At 33.2% G+C, this 21,017-nt stretch overlaps 2 protein-coding genes across 10 annotated transcripts; one reads left to right on the top strand and one right to left on the bottom strand.

The window, feature by feature from the left end:
- Positions 1-850: 850 nt before the first annotated feature.
- On the top strand, positions 851-19,080 carry LOC133678814 (uncharacterized). 9 transcript variants are annotated; one of them, XM_062101324.1, is made up of 2 exons: positions 851-1,250; positions 14,103-14,482. In XM_062101324.1, exons 1-2 carry the CDS (start codon positions 990-992, stop codon positions 14,172-14,174), a joined length of 333 nt encoding a protein of 110 aa, XP_061957308.1. In that variant the 5' UTR covers positions 851-989; the 3' UTR covers positions 14,175-14,482. The 9 variants fall into 9 exon arrangements, with proteins under 9 accessions (XP_061957308.1, XP_061957306.1, XP_061957309.1 ...); XM_062101322.1 differs by lacking the exon at positions 14,103-14,482 and adding an exon at positions 7,591-8,365; XM_062101325.1 differs by lacking the exon at positions 14,103-14,482 and adding an exon at positions 18,703-19,080 and having other exon boundaries at positions 852-1,250.
- LOC133678813 (putative F-box protein At3g16210) lies at positions 15,852-17,666 on the bottom strand. The gene is made up of 2 exons (XM_062101321.1): positions 17,570-17,666; positions 15,852-17,420 (listed from the first exon to the last, which is right to left on the bottom strand). Exon 2 carries the CDS (start codon positions 17,386-17,388, stop codon positions 16,285-16,287), a length of 1,104 nt encoding a protein of 367 aa, XP_061957305.1. The 5' UTR covers positions 17,389-17,420; positions 17,570-17,666; the 3' UTR covers positions 15,852-16,284.
- Positions 19,081-21,017: the final 1,937 nt, after the last annotated feature.

Genomic DNA, 21,017 nt, shown 5'->3' with positions numbered 1-21,017 from the left:
ATATACCTTGATGATATAAAATTATCTGATCATAAATTATAGAGAAATTATAAAAATAATTATTTGTATCACATGGTAACCTGTAAAATAAGTTATGGAGTGCAGACATGGTTCTATTAGGATTAAAACTACGGCTGTTGATGAGAAAGATAATTGACGAGAAAAAAATATTCATCGACGAGATTGGTAACTAAGAATTAGGTGTGTCAGTACCGAGCCTTCTGACCTACCAGTAGAGGTATGGTTTACTTATTTCTGTTATTTGAGTTTGAGATTCAGTGTGTATACTTATCATTTTCGTGATCTTTTATTTGTTTATTGAACTTACAAGGTATTTAATGAATCTAGAAATTAATTATGACGCGCATAAGCTAACCCAAACACTCTGAATTACCAAAAATAAAAGTTAGATGTGTTAGATGATTGTGCAGTGTTGTATTGCCAAGTATATGTCGTGTGATGCTAGTGAAGAAAAACAAATGTGGGAGTATCAAATTAAAAAAAAAACCCAAAAACGTATAAAAATATTTTCCATGACCTTGTTGCCCAGCCCCTTAAAGGGCTTAATATTTATCAATATCTCAAATTCGATTCTCAAAGTTTTAATTACTATAAATTAATATAATTTTACTTTGTTTTGCAAATCCGAGTATAACCGAGCAATCAAATATTTCCTTGATATCTTAAGATGCTTTCCATAGATTGGACAAAACAACCTGTAAAAAACCTATACCCATATAATTGCAGTGTCCGAGGGCCAAATAAAAACAAATTGAAGGATTAAAATGTAAAAAACCAAAGGAGTAAAAACCTGAGAGAAGGCACAGTAACTTCTCTTCCCGGGTTTTTTTTTTCCTTTCCCCCTATCTCTCTCTCTCAACACGGGCATCCAAGTCAAATAATAAAAGCAAGTATAACCAAAACCCTAAACGACAGAGCCAACCATGTAATTCGATGTAGAAGACAAAAGGGTGGTCTTGAAACTAGGAATGGAAAATGCAATTCGACAGAACCTTAAGCGTGTGGAGCATCATCGTGGTTTGGCTGTAGGCATCAAGGGTGGTCTTGGAACTGGGAAGGGGAGATGCAATCCGGACTCTGATGAAGTCTGCGATTCGAGTTATAGCGTCGGTGTTGTTGGTTCTGCGATTGAAGTATATATTCCGGGCTCTGTTGGCATCGTGGTTTGGAAGGGGAGATGTAATCCGAACTCTGTCAGTGGTCATTGCTCCACGGTTCAATTTCAAAAGGTCAGTAATTCTGGACACTGCTGTTATTCCTTGCTATAGTGTTTATACATGTAGCTGCTACAAGTGAATTCTATCTTGGCTTCTTTCATGTGATCCTGTGAATCAGGAACTTAGTATTTGTTAAGAGTTTTGGTGATGTCTGATCAGTATGAACATACTCACTGCTTTTGTGCTCGAAGTCTGGGAAGAAACTTGATTTTATTTCTGTTTCCGTGCTTGAAAACTAGGCAAATATTTGGATCTATAATCTGATTGCTTCTGTGTTTCTATTCTTAGATTTATTAAACTTCTGTGTTTGAAAACTAGGCAAATCGAGATGATGCTTATTAGACATTTGAACATGTTTGGTCACTCCTTTTTAGTCAGATGGGGGAAGGCAATTAATTAGCGCGGGTCATATAGTTAAGCACGATTCAGAATAATATCAACTTTGATAATAATCAGATTATAGATCCAAACACAAATAAGGGTCTCAAAGTATTTCAATGTATTTTTTAATTTGTAATCCAATGCGTACGTACAAGCATTAGGATAACATAGGTCCCAACTGCAAATCACAAGGCTTCACGGATGTCTTGTAAAAGAGAGGCAAGTGGAATTGTGACGCAGAATGTGATGTTTCTACATTTGGGGCAGTGAATTTGGAGTTGGTGTACGGGGAGGAGGCACTGCGCTATATGTTTGATGAGGGAGTTGGAGTCTGTAACATAATTGGTGTGATTGAGAGGGCAAGGGAGGTGGTGGCTGTTGGTGAGGGTGAGTAAAGGAAGTGGGTTGATGATAAGAGGGTGAAGGATTTGTATCCGGTTGAAGTGGCATAGAAGAGGGACTTGCTGGGATTGGATTGTGTGGATGATGATCCTGAGAAGCAGCCCAATATGGGGCTAATTGATGTTAGAGTCTCCAAATTTTATTTGAAGTCAAATAAATGAGCCGAATTTTTTTTGGTTTGTCTACTGATTTCCTGTTCTCAATTACACCAAAATGGCATTGGTAAATAAGAAATGACGGATCAATTGGTGATTTTAGTTTTGTTGATGAAAACTTGTGCACATAGGATTTGAGAATTTGAGCTTAAGGTTATTTTTAGACTGGCACAACCATTCTTTCCTGAGAAATTGATGATTTTTGTAATCATGTTGATGATATAAGCAAGCAACATTTCTGCATTGATATGCTTTGTTTGTTTTTTCTGTCATTTTAATATCTGTCGTAATTGATTTCTTCATTGATTGCAACAAACATGTTTGTTTGTTGTTGTCAATGAACATTCTTGGATCCAACTTTAGTGTCAATGGAAAATCAATTTTGTTTCCAGCTTAAGCTTTAAAACATGTTTATTTCCCTAGTGGACTTTGGTCATATAAAGGAGTAAAAACGATTTCAGTGAATCAAGTGGTAGGTAACATTTTCCATAACTTTGCTACAGTTGAGGTAAAGAGGAACATAGAAGATCAGTATTGGTTGCACAAGTAGGCTTTGGCTTAGTTTCGTGAAGTTACCATTCATTTGAGCTGAACTGAGCATCATGATATTTGTGCAGAGAGCAATTGAACGCAGAGTACCACCTCTTTTGTGTTTTTTTTGCCATTTATGCTCTTTTGATCTGCGTTGTTGATTATTTTCCTTTCCATTCCTTTCAATTGTGAGCACCACCAATTATGTTAGAATAAATATGCTGTGATACTTGAGCTCTTGCTTGTGTTTGTTGTTTCTGTGCTTGAAAATAAAGACTTGACTGTATCTGCTAATTAATGCAATGACCTGCTTCTACTTAACCTTCTTGGTTGAGAAAGGGCTATCCTCTGTTCATTCTTTGAACCCTGCACTGAAACTAACCTTTTTTTGGGTAAGAAGTGGAACAAGGACAAAGTGTCTAAATATAAAAGGAAGGAGGGGGAAATAAAAGTGAAATGCTAGAGGAATCATTTCATTACAAATATTTAGTTTGTGATTTTGAAATAAAATTAGTTACGTTGTTTCTAGTAATCTCAGGCTGTCTAGAAGTAACATCCACTTCAATAAAGACCTCTGCAGAAGAATTTTCTTCAATAATTTTTCTTCAAGTTGGGTGTCCGGGCCAGCTTGCGCGCACCTCGACTAATCCCACGGACCCTGAAGTTAACGACCATGTAAGCCTCCAGTAGCCATCATATGAGCAACCACAGGGCTTGGTGCATGCAGAGAAGTACCCCTGAAACACTAGTTGTACGATTTAACCTTCCATGACGAAAAGCTTCATTGGAACAATAGTTCTTTGATGCTTGATAATACTTGCATAGACATTCATAAAGATTGCATGGCTCTACTCGCTAATCTATTTATACACCCCAACAACCATCAACAATTTCTACTGACTATCAACGATGCTCAAGGAACCATGCTTTAGCTTATCACAAGGCAAAACAACACACTCCTGTACATTCATACAAAATACTAAATCGAAACCATTGTAATTAATCACTCAATCTTAATTTATTCTATGAATATCCAGATTTTCCAGCTTCATGGGCTTTTTATAATTCTTCCACAAGTGTGAGCACCTGCCATTGCAGCTTCAGCATTCTAGACTATTCATGAAAATATAATTTTTTTTTTTTATGTTTTTCAAAATAATAAATATTGAAAAAGATTCTGACTGAAATATTTTGTTGGCTAATTAAACTAACTAGGAAGCTACATGAGAGGTGGTCACTAGTATTAGCATGAATGTTTACAAGGCTGACTACATCTATGGAGTTTTAATTTTAGACGGTATCAACAATTAGAGGTGAGCAAAAAAATCAAAAAACCAAAACAAAATAACCGTAAAAACTGAATCATGAAAAAAAATTGATTAAACTTATTAGAATATTTTAAAAAACCTACTGGTTCGGTTCGGTTTCAGTTTTATAAGCCTGAAACTAAAAAACCGAACCGAATCGAAATTAATAAAAAAACCGAACCGAAAAAATCGAGCCAAACCGAAACCAAACCCATTAGAAATAAAAAAAAAACAATATAGTTTTTGGTTTTTAATATAAATTGAACCAAAACCGAAATGAAACCTGTTGGTTAGAACCGGTTTTAGTTCGGTTTTAAAAAATATTCGATCTGGTTATTATTTTAGGTAAAAACTGAACCGAACTGAAAATGATCACCCCTATCAGCAATCCTTGATAACAAGTAACAATAGTTCTTGGAGAAACATCTAAACAAAAATAACCAAAACAACTAGCACGTCACAAGACAACAACCGTAACTTTTGTTGCCTGAAAAACAAAAACATTCAGTTCAATAATATTGAAATAACCTCAAATACCTGAAGATAGGATCAGATCAGATAAGCTCTGATTTTGCTGAAACAACCACCATATGTAATTGCAGAAACAGTCCAAAAGCGTAGAAGAACCATGAAATTACATAAAAAAACGAGGAAAACAGAACCTGAAGAAGATAGTTGTCGAGCATCATAAATAAGGCTTAGTAATTAGATTTGATGCACTTAGTAAAAGAGGATTGAAATGGGCATACCAGCTTGATTTTTATTCATTTCATAACCATATTTCTCCTCTACCACAAGTTCTCCACTCTTGCGTTTCAAACCATTCACATGGAATGACGTGAGTTTTATTAGTACATACTTTGATTTCCGTCAACCTTTTTTTTCTTTCTTTTCAAAAGCATTTCACTCCGAAACCAGTTGTATCAAATTTTTTCTGAATAATATTTTCAATTTAAGACCTCGAGTAAAATCCACTAGGTTTAATTTGATTATCTCTCAACACTATTAACATGTTAACTTTCCTTTTCATATCTATAGCCTTCCTGAAATACTCTTTAGGGATGGAATCGGTTTTGCAACAACTTGCATTTCGTTTGTATTTATAATTCTAAAATCTAATTTGATCTTTTATCAGTTGTTTCCCTTGTAAGATCTAGCCAATGCAGTATCATCTCGTTGTGGAAATCTTTTGATGCAAACTACATCTCACATAGAGATTTATCTTAATATTTAATATCTAATGATATGCAAATGAAAGATAAGAATACTCTTTTTACTTAATAAAAATTTATATTTCATATTGAAAATTACCAGGTAGCTTATTAAAAAAACAAAACACAAGCCAAGTTAAAATATTTGTAATTATTTTTTTTTTGTGAAAAAAGAAGCTGAAGAAAGTGATTTACCATATAATAAACATTTTCCCTACTACAATATTTAAGAGTTTCTGCTTTCTAGTTAACTGGTCACTAACCATATATGGTAAATGTGTTCGGAATGGGTGATAATTTACACATTCTCGTTCTTTGAGCAAAATCTTTCTGGCCAAGTATGAACCAATAAAATGTGGAGTGTTTTAGTTGCAGGAACAACCAATAAGCAAGGATTCTGGATACATTTGAGACTCTGCAAAATTGATAAACATTATATTATTATATAATATACTAAAAGAGTTTAGTGTTTCACTGTTTGTCTTTTTACTGTTCACCAATCGACAAAACACTGTGAATTGGAGCAGTGTAATGATGTGGTTGTCCTTGTTAAAGAAACTTGTTAGTCATGCAATTGGGGGTGAGGCTGTCTTTTTCATGGGATACATTTGACATAGAAAAGATGATTCCCCCATAATGGTCTGTTCGAGTTTTTTGGGGTTTGTTGTTGGGGAATGGGCGCCTAACAAGTTTCTTTGGCAAGGACAACAACATTATTACAGTGCTCCAATCCACAATACTTTGTGTCTTGCTGAACAGTAAAAGAGCAAACAATGAAACACTAAGCTCATTTAGTATATTGCATAATAATATAATGTTTTAATTAATTTATTGATTTTACAGTCTCAAGGAAAACTCAGCTCTGATATCATCCAGAATCATAGCTTATCAGTTGTTCTACCTAGCCAGAAAGGTTTTGCTCAAAGAACGATAATAAATGTAAATTCTCAACCATTCCAAGCATCTTTACCCTACATGGTTGGTGACCAGTTAATGAGAATGAATAAACTCTTAAATACTATAGTAGGAAAAGTATTGATTATATGGTAAGTCACTATTTTTTCAGCTTTTTTTAACAAAAAAAAATAATTGCAAATATTGACTTGGCTTGTGTTTTTTTTTAATAACCTACTTGGTAATTTTAAATGTGAAATCAAAACTATTATTAAGTAAAAAGAGAATATTCTTATCTTACATTTGCATATCATTAGATATTAAATATTAGATTAATCTCTATGTGAGATGCAGTTTGCATCAAAAGATTTCCACAATGAAATGATACTGCATTGGCTAGATCTTACAAGGGAAACAACTGATAAAAGATCAAATTAGATTTTGGAATTATGAATACAAACGACATACAAGTTAGTGCAAAATTGATTTTTATCCCTAAAGAGTATTTCAGGAACACTATAGATATGAAAAAGAAAGTTAACATGTTAAGAGATAATCAGATTAAACCTGATGGATTTTAATCGAGGTCTAAAATTGAAAAAGCTATTCAGAAAAAATTTGATACAACTGACTTCGAAGTGAAATGCTATTGGAAAGAAGGAGAAAAGGGTTGATGGAAATCAAAGTATGTACTAATAGAACTTACGTCATTCCATGTGAATGGTTTGAAACGCAAGAGTAGGGAACTTGTGGTAAAGGAGAAATATAGTTATGCAATGAAGAAAAGTCAAGCTAGTATACCCATTTCAATCCTCCTTTACTAAGTGCATCAAATCTAATTACCAAGCTTTATTTATGATGCTCGACAACTATCTTCTTCAGGTTCTGTTTTCCTTGTTTTTGTTGCAATTTAATGGTTCTTCTACGTTTTTGGACCGTTTCTGCAATTGCATGTGGTAGTTGTTTTAGCAAAATCGGAGCTGATCTGATTCTATCTTTAGGTATTTGAGGTTATTTCAATATTATTCAACTGAATATTTTTGTTTTTCAGACAACAAAAGTTTTTTACTTTAGGTATTTGAGTTTTTTTAGACAGCGAGAGATCACATGTTCAGGCAAAAGACCTCCATTCGCAGTTGCCATATCTGCTGTTGATCTCTCGCTGGGTACTTTTCCTTGATGTATAAACATAAAATATTAAAAATAATATGTAGTTGTTTTCAATCAACTGAGGGGGAGTAAAGTGAGCTAAGAGATGACCATTTTTAATGTTACTGTAGTGGCTGTTCAGGTGCAACGAAATGAAATTGGAACTAGTAATAATTCCATGCCATGACTTGCAAACACACTTGAATTGCAATAGAGTTTTGACAGGCAACAACGAGAGAATCTTAATGATCACATCTGCAGGCTACTGGTTGAAGGGTTGATGTAGTGATTGGACTATGCTAAAATGTTACCTGTCTTGTAGCAGTGCTTTTGGCAAGGAGAATTTTCAAGGATTCCATATCTCCCGGCGGCTACGTGTGATGAACTGCATCTATAAGAAATTCATCATCATAGAATTTTTAAAATTTTGAACAGCCGGAGAGGATGAGAGCTTGGAGAGACCTCAATTTACAGAAACTCCTCGGGAGGCTCTCAAGTTCTTAGCAGTTCTTTCAATTTACCAGAGCGAGTCTTTCAAGAATTCCAATAGAATGATGAGCCTCAGTCAAACTTTCGCAGTCTTGAAGCTGCAACTCCGCAAGATTGGGTAGTTTCGAAAAATCTGGGGTTTGTCTGAGGAAATGGGAGTGACTGCAATTAAGGAACTTCAACCGATCAAGCAACTGGTGAACAAGAATGCATGAAAAGAAAAGGACATCACATGATGAATTTCCATATATATATATATATATAAAGAGGCATTAGATTTTAGCAAACTGAATTCTGAGATCTGATAAATTGAATGAAGGTCTAATTCACATACCATGAATCCTTCCAAGCCACTCTTAGGTTGCTATATTTCATATCAATAGCAAAACCAGGCTTCCTGGATACAGGTCATCTGGTATGAACTCTAGTGTAAATCCATGCCAAGAGAGCCATTTCAGCTCTTTCGAAAGATGTTCACATCTTCCACTGAATTGTACATAATTAAGCTGGAAAAGTCTCAGATTTGGCAGCTTGCAAAATGCTTTCATATCCACACTCATGATGTTATTCAGAACCCTTTTTGTCAGCTAAATGAATTATTTTACAAATGTGAGGTTGGGTTGAATTTTTTTATTAAAGCATGTTTGTTTTTGTATTTTAAAAATGCTTTGAAAAAATATTGAATTTTTTATTATTATTTTCTTTAGTTCAAATTAATATTTTTGATGTTTTTGTATTTGTTTTTAAATATATTGAGTCTGGCTGTACAGTCAGATTCAAGAAGAATATATTAAGTTGGGTCCTGACCAGCAAGACTCATTCGAGTTGGGTCTTACCTCAAAATGACCCAAAATAGCTTTGGGTCCTGTTCGTAGCAGGACTCATCAGCATTGGATCCTGACTGTAGTAGGACCCAACACTTTCAAATTTTCTTTTCTTTTCTTTCATGTAATTTTTTTTTTCCATATAGTAAAGAAGAAATAAATTGATGGAAGTTTTTTTATATTGTTTAAAAGTTGGGTGATCATATTTTTTTTTATTTGAGGTTGTATTGAATTTTCTTATTAAAATATGTTTGTTTTTGCGTTTCAAAAATTCTTTGAAAAAAATTTGAAATTTTTTATTTTTTCCTCTAATATTATTATATTAAAGTTAATGGAGCTCTTGATAAATTTTTGATTCCCATCATATTTTTTATATATTTATATTATATAAGAGAATTTTTGAACAACAAAATTCATTAAAAAATAATTTATAAATATTATAATATAATATTATTTTGGTTAGTAGAAGATATTTTAATTTTATAACATTAGTGTATGAGATTCAAAGTTTTATCAATGTTTTATTGTCTTTAGATTTTTTATTCAGTAGTTTTGAATTATATGTATTATTAAATACATAAATAAATTATGTGTTGGGTCCTGCTCCCAATAGAACCTATTAGAGTTGGGTTCTGTTGGGGGCAGAACTCAAAAATAACTTTGGGTTCGGTTGTACAACAGGACTCAATAAGTTTGGGGACTAAAAAGCACTAGATTCAGACCCAATTCTCTTGGGTCCTGCATCAAGACCCAAGTCAAGGTTAATTCCTGCGTCAGGACCCAAGACTAATGGGTCCTGAGTCCGGACCCAATTTTGATCTTGCATCAGTTGCCAAGGGTAATGGGTTATGCATCAAAATCTAAGGTTAATAGGTCCTTACTTAAGGATCCATTTTGGTTAGGTCCTGCTTCTAGACCTAATTCTTTTGGGTACTGTGTCGGGATCCAATTCTCTTGGGTCGAGCATTAAGACCTAAGGGTGAAGGGTCATGCATCAGGATCCAAGGTTAATGGGTCTCTTGAGTCCAACGTCAATACCCAAGGTTCTTGGCTCTTATTTGTGTTATAAATATTGTTATTTTTATTATAATTATAATTAAAAGTATTATAATATTTTTATTTTTATTATAATTAATATTATTTACAAAATAATTAATAAATTTGAAAAAAATATTATCAATATTGAAACACTACCTTAAATTTGATTTGAAATGTAAAATTAAAAAATTTATTAATATTGTTATTATTATCATTAATAAATTAAAAAAATAATAATATTATTACTATTGAAAAAAATCATTTTTTTTAAAGATTAAAAAATATAAAAATTTAGGCAAACAAGTTAAATATTATTATTTATATTATAAATATTATTATTTGGTCTGATGTTGTAGCCAGACTCAAAACTCCTGGATTCGGTGTTGCAGTCAGACTCAACACTTTCGGTCTTCTATTTTTTTGATATTTTTTTATGAAAATAAAAAGTTGGTCAGCGGCATAGCGCGTGCCACCTCACTAATATCTCATATAAGTAAAAGGAAAAGAAAAAAAAGAGAATAATAGCACCAAAAGAAGTCCCACGGAAAAAAAATGTCTAAACAATGGTATATATTTGCACAGACCTCATAGAAGTCCTCAATTTCTAAAACAGTTTAGATTAGGTCCTTAACCAATTTTTCATCTCTGTTAATTCCCTTTTAAGTATCAATAAATTCTCAGTGAGATCTTTCATCTACTCTTACTAACAAAAAAACAATTATGTATTCACGTGAATCTCACTTGATTTTTCATTTGTCATAAAAAAACAAATGAATTCCTTATGATCTTCACTTTAAATTACGTGAAACTTTCATGATAGACCAAATTCCGTAAAGAAACACACAGTTTTTACATTTCTTTATATAGTCTATCTTATCACGTGATATTAGATGTTTTTATCAATCCTTGAATTTTTAATTAGTAAAGAGAAATCACATGGTTTTTACATGATTACCTAACCATTTTGTTAACTTTAACTACCGAAAAATCTAATTATGAATTTATTAATATATGAAAGACCTAATCGAGATAAAGAAAATAAGTTGGAAACTAATTGAAATTATCCCTTCAGGTTGGGGACATTTTGAGGTTTGCCCTCCATATTTAATCCCGAGGGAGTTTTGACTTTTAATATAATTACAATTCAAAAGTTAAAACAAAACAAATTGTTTTAATCGAAATTAGCTCCAGATGAATTTTACTACATTTTGGATACGTGAGTCATATTGATGAGCTCTTCATTCGTATGGGAGGCGATCAGGATTAGAGATTATGACGAGAAGTGATTCATCGGTAAACAATATTTATCAATTTTCAAGTCAATATGATTTTGTTTAGACTCTGAGTTTTTGATGTGTTGCATGACATAATGATGGTTAACTTCATTGTATGGATTGTATTAGTTCTGATTGAGTTAGGAGAAACTGTAATCTTACTGGAACATTTGTTTAAATTAGGTTAGCAAGAATGAAATAAATGGAAAGTATGGTGGCTTTATTTGTGTTTAACCATCAAAAGCATGCTAATTATGATTTAAATCAAAGAACATCCTTGGTGTCTTTCCTTAGGCATGTTCGGCTAGATTATTGATAGTAGGGAAAGGAAAATACTGGTTGTCCAATCCATGTATTAGGAGTGAACAATTCGGTCACCCACCTTTCAGCTGAGGTTAGGGCACCCAAATGATAAAATTTCAGATTGGGTAATTCACAAAGGTTGTAGGTATGAATGTTAATTTTTAAATAAAACAACCTTGTGTAATTTGAAGTTATAAAACTCCATATATGAACTGAAAATAGAAGAAGAGTTGAACTGTCTTGTACTAGACATATTGTGTTGAGTGCTATAATGGATAATTTCAGGGGTGTTAAGGGCAAAATTGGGCTTTATATCCTTCAGTAGAGTTGTAGAACTGTGTCTTACCTTTCATTGAGTCAAGCCATACTTAAAACCGAAGTCTATAACTTTACTTACAAATAAAATGGTAAACAATGTTCTCGAATGAAAATTGATCTAAAAAATTTAACGAGGTAGTTGAAGGAAATAATTAAAAAATAAAATCAACACATGGAGGGCAACATGACCCAATAATATTGGGCTCTGCTGCCGATAGGATCCAAAAGAGTTGGATTGCCACCAGATCCAAGGCACCTAATATATTCTCTATACACTTTATTTTTTTTTACATTTAATTTTTTTTTATTATTAACCCACTACAGAGCACATGCTAATATGCTAGTGTGTGTATATATAATACTAGGAATTAGTTATCCTTTCCTTTCTGATTTCCATATATAATAACTCAAATTTATTTTATCCTGCTTTAGAGCATATTTAGCAACGTGGACAAATATTGTTTGTCAAAAATTTAAATTTTATATTTTTACTTAAAATTATTTTTTTATGTTTTTTTTTTATTTTAATAACATGCTATTAATCACGTACTAAAATTTGTTGTCCGTGATTAGCCGCTGTACTAGATCCAAGTTGTTGGTATTTTTTTTTGCGTACTCGTATGAGCTCGATAGATGTTAACAAATGTAAAAGCTATGAAAGTAAAATCATATGCAAAGTTATAATAACACGTACGTGTTTTTTTTTTTTTTAAGAATAACTTTTTTTTATGCTCGTTGTAAAACAAAAAGGTAAAAATACTTTAGAAATACACTGGTTTATTGGATTAGATTTTTTTACAGAATCTCAAAGAAACACAGTTTTTACATTTCTTTATATATTAATATTTTAATCAATCCATGAATTCTTAATGAGTGAAGAGAAACCACATGATTTTCACATGAATTCTTAACCATTTTTACATGATTTTTCCACTTATAAATAGATATCCACACCCGAACAGCCTAACCTGAACCAGCCTCCCCTTGCTGTAGCCTCCCCTCTCTCGGCCATTCACCTTTCTGCTCCATCACCAGCTCCTCCCCCACTGCACCAACAGCTGCCATCAACCCCGATCTCCCTCTCCCTCTCGCAAACCCAACCCAGCCACCACCAACAGCTGCCATTCACCTTTGATAACAAGTAACAATAGTTATTCGAGAAGCATCTAAACAGAAATAACCAAAACAATCTTGCAATTAGCACTCAACAAGACAACAACCGTTCAAAAACAAAAACTTTCGCGGTCAAAAAAACAAAAACAGTACCATTCAGTTCAATATAACCTCAAATGCCTAAAGAAAGGATCATATCAGCTTCGATTTTGCTGAAACAGTCATCGCATGTAATTACAGAAACGGTTCAAAAGCATAGTAAAAGATTCTTGAAAGTGCATAAAAAATGAGGATAACAGAACATGAAGAAGATAGCTGCCAAACATTATAAATAAAAACTAAGTAATTAGATTTGATGTACTTGGTAAAAGAGATTTGAAATGGGTTTACCGGCTTGATTTTTCTTATTTCATAACCGTATTTCTTCTTTACCACAAGTTTCACACTCTTGTGTTTTAGATCATTTACATGGAATGACGTGAATTCTATCAGTACAGACTTTGATTTTTGTCAACTTTTTTTTTTTTTTCCAAAAGCATTGTATCAAATTTCTTCTTAATAGCTTCCATGTCATTTGTATTTATAATTTTAAAATCTAATTTGGTCTTTATCAGTTGCTGAAATACTATTAACATAGAAATCTTTTGATGTAAATTGCATCTCACATAGATATTTATAAATTTTTTAATAACCTGCCTGGTAATTAGATAATAAATATTAGATAAATATTTGTGTGAGATGCAATTTGCATAAAAATATTTTCATGTTAATAGTATTTCAAGATAAAATTAGATTTTAAAATTATGAATACAAACGATAGATTTTAAAATTATGAATACAAACGACATGAAAGTTATTGCAAAACCAATTTCATCCATAAAAAGTAATTTAAGAATGCTATAGATATTTATAAAAAAGTCAACATGTTAATAGTTTTGAGAGATAATCAGATTAAACTTGGTGAATTTTATTCAAGGTCTGGAATTGAAGAAGCTATTCAAAAGAAATTTGGTACAACTGTCGTTGAAGTGAAATGTTTTTGGAAAGAAAAAAAGGTTGATAGAAATCAAAGTATGTACTAATAGAACTCACGTCATTCCATGTGAATGGTCTGAAACGTGAGAGTGTGGAACTTGTGGTAGAAGAGAAATATGGTTATAAAATGAAAAAAAATCAAGCTGATAAGCTCATTTCAAACCTCTTTTACCAAGTGCATCAAATCTAATTATTAAGCTTTATTTATGATGCTCGTCAACTATCTTTTTCAGGTTCTGTTATCCTTGTTTTTGGTATTGTACTTTCATGGTTCTCCTACTACACTTTTGAACCGTGATTTATTGAGGAATATGTCTCTCTCTGTCATTGCTCAAGTCGTCAAAACTTATTCGAAGCTTCTTATGAATTTTTGTTGGGTTTGTTGCTATTAATGTGTGCAACAACTATTAATGGACGACACCGTCCATTAACAATTGCAGCAGTTGCAGCTGGAGCTGCACCAACCATGTGCACCCATCCCAAATGTCAAAGGTGACAGCCACCATTGTTGAAGAAGAGCTGGAGTTATGGCACCATTCTTGCCTATAATAGGCACCGAGAGAGAGTAGCAAAGTTTGAGCATGAGGGTGAGAATATGAAGAGAGAGAAGAGGAGAGAAAGTGAGGGGCTGCCAAGGGCAGCAATCCTACTGTCAGGTGCAGTAGTGTGTGAGAGCAATGAGAGTAGAATTTGAGTGAAGTGATCCTCTTTCTTCATGTGTGTTGTAACCCTTTCTCTATATCTCTAATAATATGGATCCTCTCATGTGGATGTAGGCGATTTGCCGAACCACGTTAAATATTGTGTCGTAGTATGCTTAGCCTCCAATAGATAACTATCAAAACACTACTAGTCCGCGTATAAGAAGCCGGAATCCTCAACAATTTCATGACGAGGAATTGTTCTCAACTTTTTGCGATTGACATTTCCATTCAGGCATGCTTCTACCAATTGAAAATGACCCCAAAACTTCAAGAGCCAGTGGAGATCCTCTAGAGTAGGCAACTGCTTTATTTTTAGTATTCTACATAATTCCTATCAGGATAACTCTCCCTAAAGGCATGCCAACTAAAGAGCTCCTGAGATTCAGTCTCGTTCATTTCTTCAGCCATGTATATCCCATCAACTTCAAGCTGTCTGAGTAAATGCTCATTCCTAGGTGTTATAATTACTCTGCTTCCAGAACCAAACCAGTTTTTATTCCTGGCTAATAGTTTAGTTGATCCAGCTGATTTACATCATCAATTACAAGCAGAACTCTTTTATTGCAAAGCCTTTCTCTTATCACATTAGTCCCTTTTGCAACATTGCTTATGCTAATCTTGTTTGTCTTCAAGGTATCTGAAAGCAGCTGTTCTTTGTAGTCTGCCCTGACCCTTAGATTGCTGAAAAGTTTCCCTGACATCTGCAAGAAAACATTTGCCGCCTTCAAACTATTGGAAGAATTGGTTGTGTTTAGCTCGAGCCATCCTCCAACATCATTCACCCATTGTAACTGGCTAAGCAAACTGCACGTGATTAAGGATGATTACTATGATGCTTCAAATACCAATTATCTCTATCTCATCGTCAGGACTCATTTCTGGTATAACAAAGACCTCTCTTAGACTAGAGCCCTGTCTCTTCTTCAGTTAACTCTTCTGCACCAGCGTAGTCATTGGCATACATATCTTTCTTGAATGACAGAGAGACCACTGTCTTTTTCACAGTGACATGAAAATCTATCTCAATCTTCACCTTACCCTTACTGCCCAAGTTGATGTACTCGTTGAACAGTGATCCCTTCCAAATGTTATCTCCTTGGACCATTGGAATAGCTAGAATTATCGTCCTCCTAAAACCTTTTGAATAATTAACAAACTTGACACTACAATTTTCTACAAAATCATCACGTAAGGATGAGTAAACGCAGCTCACATTAACTCCCAAAAAGTCATCACCATTAAATTGAGGGACATCAAAATGCACTGAAGGACCCTCATTCTGAATGAAGTTGTCTGGAATCTCATTCCCATGATGGAAAAAACCACCTACACCCTTCATTATCCGTTCCTGTACCTGCGAATGACATTTTAGCGTATTAGAAACATATGCATCCGTATTTATATTTGCTATGCGTATTTGTGTGCGTGTAAGGGGAAAAAGAGAACCTGCAGGGTGGTATCTTTGAACTCTGACAAGTGGACGACTGCGGGTTAGGTTGTTAATAAATCCAATTTTTGGGACTCATTTAGGTTGTGGCAGTTGCAGACCATTAATAACAGAGATAGATAACAGTTTGAGAAATCAGGCAATCTTTCCAGTGATGTGCATTCAAGTAGATCCAAAGTTGATAAACTTCTAGGTAAATCTGGAATTTTCTGAATCTTTCTGCATCCATACAAGTGCAGAGCTCAACCAATTTTTCAAATGAAAAAAAAGAAATCAACCCGAGATCACAAATCTTTATCTTTGTGTTAAAAAACATCATTCACACACATGTTTATGCATTTTTTTTCATTAAAAAAAATTGAAGTTGTCTGATATCATACGTATCGTATGGTTGCTCCCTGCAACCATCAAGAAAAATAAAATTGGCTAAACTGAACAAAAAGACTCCTGTTTTCTAGTCGTGGCTCCATTTTAGCTGTGTTCTGGCAAATGTTCTTCATGTTGCCTGCACCCAATTCCATCTTTGATTGAAACCAAGCTTTCCCTGTAAACAAGAATTTCATAGCAGACACCAGTTCCTTTAAATCTAAGATCCTTGAGTTCTTGCTTGTTTGTGTCATACAGCATTAGTTGGTCATTGTCACTGTCTAGAATAACATTACCGTTCTTCCAATGCGCAACTGGATTCCGAAGTTCTAAAAGAGGTCGACTCTTGAATTGTCTTATCCAACAACCTTCATTCAACACCCAAATGTCAAGAAACTTCTCAACATTGTGGACAGTAGAAAACGCGATTGAGTCGTGGTATAATATAAGTCTAGTACTGTATGCTGGCTTGTCATAGTCTGGTTCCTGTATTTCTTGGAACGCTTCGGTGGCCATGTTAAAGGAAAGAATCACATTCAAATGTACTCCATGGCCGGCCTGCCAATAGGAAACTCCATCCACATTTGTATAACAATAGTTGCCCAGTAATGTGTAGCTTTGATCCAGACTTCCCCAGCATCTCCAAGAATCAGTTCGTAATGTGTATACAATGACAAGAGAGGAAGGAAACTTCTCTAGATAATACTCTCGTGTATAGGACTCTCGAATAACAACCACCTTGTAGTCGTTAGTTACCGGATCAAATCCAAATCCATAACTATCTTCATAATAAAGTGGAAGACTCGACTTATTACGTATTTTCTCAGGTAGAAGCTTGAATTCCTTGGTCGCAGGATTCCAAAGACCACTACCACTACTATCTTCGCTGTCTACATAAAATATTCCATTGCAAGGACCACAAAGACGTCCTCGGATAGGTGGATCAAGCCCCTGATGTGATAAGTCTGTGAGTGATTCGTCCTGGAACAACTCAAGCAGCTGGGGGCAAACAAAGTGAGCTAAGAGATGACCACTTTTAATGTTGTTGTAGTGGTTGTTCAGGTGCAAGGAAATGAAATTGGAACCAGTAATAATTCCATACCATGACTTGCAAACACACTTGAACTGCAATAGAGTTTTGACAGGCAACAACGAGAGAATCTCAATGATCACATCTTCAGGCAAAAGACATCCATTCTCAGTTGCCATATCTGCTGTTGATCTCTCGCTGGCTACTTTTCCTTGATGTATAAACATAAATTATTAAAAACAATATGATCAAAGTTGGCCATTACTGGTGATAGAATTTCTGTACATGCATGTACCATGAGAAATCAAGCTAAAGAAAAGAAAGAGAGGAATCAAGAGAAGAAAAAGGGAAAACAAATACCTGTGGGAAATTAATAGAAGAGGATGCAGAGGTATTGCCGAACGAGAAGGCTTGGCCAATTTGAGGATGAAAGATAACCCCATGTTAGCACTCAAACGCTAGCTTTATACTAGATGTGTATTAGATTTCCAAGATATAACCTACAAAATCAGAATAAATAAAGAAACAAAGTATATTAGATGTGTATTCCTTTTCCAAGATATAACCTACAAAATCTTATTCAATATGTACAATTGATTTAAATAAATATAGAAACAAAATAAATTATTAACTATAAAAACTAAAATAAATAAATTATTGTCCATGATTGTTTTAATCTTATATCCTTTCTTAATCGGGCACATCGATCATATATTTTTTCAATTAAATCAATTAATTAGAAATATATATAGTATCTTAATTTCCAATTAAATTTTGCCATGTGTTTTGAATATTTTTAGAATCCAAAAGTTAAAATTTGATCATTAATTGAATTTTATTTTACATTATTTGAATTTGATTTTTCTAATTATTACTATACATAATTTTATAATTTATTGAGCGTTTAATGAAATTAATTTTAGCTACCAAGATTTAAGGGAAGTTATTTTGCTTCTATAATTGTATCTATTTTACTAACTTAACCCTCATCTCTAACATCCTTCCTGTAACTTGAATCTTATTTTATCTTCCTTTTAAAATGAAAAATGATAAAGAAAAACAAAACAAAGCATGTGGAAAAAAAAAATCAAATATTATAACTCAAATAAATAGAGCATTTGTGCAAGTGCAGAACAAATTTTATAGTGCTGAAAGAGGATTTAGTAATATTTTATTAGTTATTTTTTTAATCCATTTTGAAAAAAAAAAGATACAAAAATAATAATAATTCATGATCCATCAAAAAATAAAAATTATTTATCTCTTCTACTTTTATATATTCATAAAATTTATCATGCAAGTACATATGACAATAATGGCTATAATACATTTTCATGTGAAAAATAATTTTTTAAAAACATGAAAATAATTATAAACTCAATACTATTAATGAGTAATCACGCAATTTTCATTATGAAATTTACTCACCAACTTTGTATCTATTAATAACAGCCGTTATATAACATAACAATCATTGTTTAATGAAATTCCAGAATCAGATCTCCTCAGAGCACTCCAAGCCTTCCTTCGCCCGGGAATGGTGACAGTTGTTGCCTGCCTTGCGCAGCTTTGCTTTGAGTCCTTTCCTCTCTAGATCTGACCTCGTCCAAAGGAACGTGTAGGTAAGCATAGCGAGATGCTTCACGCATTTGCGTGAAAGACCACTTAAGCTCAAGCAGCAGATTTTTTTTTTTTTTTTAGAAAACTCAATATTTCAAAAAGTATACTTTGTGGGTTCAGATAAGTGAAAGATCACTCAAGTCAAGCATTTTTAAATTTTTTTAAAAAATATTATTGACCTGCTGTGTAGCGTGGGTCAAAATACCAGCTATTATATTATTACGTAATAGATATTTTTTAAAAAATAAAAATATATATTAAGATATGACTTTTTATTTTTTAAAATTAATTTTTTATATCATCACATCAAAATAATACAAAAACATAAAAAAAAATCAATTGTTATAACTTTTTTTACCTGCAATGTTGAATTAGAATTGGGCTTAATGATTTGTTTTAATTTACTTTTATGGATTTATTGCGGTGTCAAAATAACATCTTGATATTAGATTGGTGCTTAATTTTACAAAAATACAATTTGGTTTTATTGCTTGTAAAAAATAAAACCAAAAGTGAAACCACATGATTTTGCCATCTCTGGAAATGAATGTATTTGCCATCTCTGGGACAATGACATCTATTCTTTGAACAAAACCTTACAGCTCAATTATGAAACAACCAAAAGTGTGTTTTAGTTGGACAAACAGTTTTATTGTAAATGATATCAGAGCTGAGTTTTTTTTTTACCTCAAGACTCTGCAAGATTAATAAATTAATTCAAACATCGTATAATTATCTCTAAAAGACAAAGCAAAAGACGAGGAACGACAAATATTGAATACTGAGGCTAATGACAAATATATATAAATTAAATAATAGAACTCACGAGGGACAATGACATCTCTGGGATGAATGCATGTGCCATCTCTTTGGACAATGACATTTATTCTTTGAGAAAACCCCTACTGGCCAAGTATGAACTAACTAAAAGAGTGTTTTAGTTGGATGTACAACTTTATTCTGAATGATATCAGAGTTGAGTTTTTCTTTTCCTTGAAACTATGCAAGATCAATAAATTAATTCAAACACCATATTATTATCTCTATGAGGCAAAGCAAAAGACGAGGAGTGACAGACATTGAATATCGAGATTAATGAAAAAATATGTATAAATTAAACAATAGAACTCACGAGGGACAAAGACATCTCTGGTGATGAATGCATGTGACATCTCTTGGGACAATGACATGTATTCTTTGAGCAAAACCCTACTGGCCAAGTATGAACCAACCAAAAATGTGTTTTAGTTGGACGAACAGTTTTATTCTGAATGATATCAGAGCTGAGTTTTCCTTTTCCTTGAGACTCTCCAAGATCAATAAATTAATTCAAAAACCATATTATTATCTCTAACAGGCAAAGCAAAAGACGAGTAGTGACATACTTTGAATACCGAGGTTAATGACAAAATATGTATATATTAAACAATAGAACTCACGAGGGATAATGACATCTCTGGGGATGAATGCATGTGGCATCTCTGGGGACACTAACATCTATTCTTTGAGCAAAACCCTACTGGCCAAGTATGAACCAACCAAAAGTGTGTTTTAGTTCGACGAACAACTTTATTCTGAATAATATCAGAGCTGAGTTTTCCTTTTCTTGAGACTTTGTAAGATCAAAAAATTAATTCAAACACCGCATTATTATCTCTAAAAGGCAAAGCAAAAGACGAGGAGTGACAGACATTGAATACCGAGGTTAATGACATAATATGTATAAATTAAACAATACAACTCACGAGGGACAATGACATCTCTTAGGATGAATGCAGGTGTCATGTATAGGACAATGACATCCATTCTTTAAGCAAAACCCTACTGGCCAAGTATGAACCAACCAAAAGTATGTTTTAGTTGGACGAACATATTTATTCTGAATGAAATCAGAGCTGAGTTTTTTTTTTCCTTGAGACTTTACAAGATCAATAAATTAATTCAAACACCATATTATTATCTCTAAAAGGCAAAGCAAAAGACAACGAGTGACAGATATTGAATACCGAGGTTAATGACAAAATATGTATAAATTAAACAATAGAACTCACGATGGACAATGACATCTCTGGGATGAATGCATGTGCCATCTCTTGGGACAATGACATCTATTATTTAAGCAAAACCCTACTATCCAAGTATGAACAAACCAAAAGTGTATTTTAGTTGGACGAACATTTTTATTGTG

This window comes from Populus nigra, chromosome 18 (assembly GCF_951802175.1).
Source record: "Populus nigra chromosome 18, ddPopNigr1.1, whole genome shotgun sequence".
NCBI lineage: Eukaryota > Viridiplantae > Streptophyta > Magnoliopsida > Malpighiales > Salicaceae > Populus > Populus nigra.
This window is presented reverse-complemented; position numbering and strand designations above follow the sequence as displayed.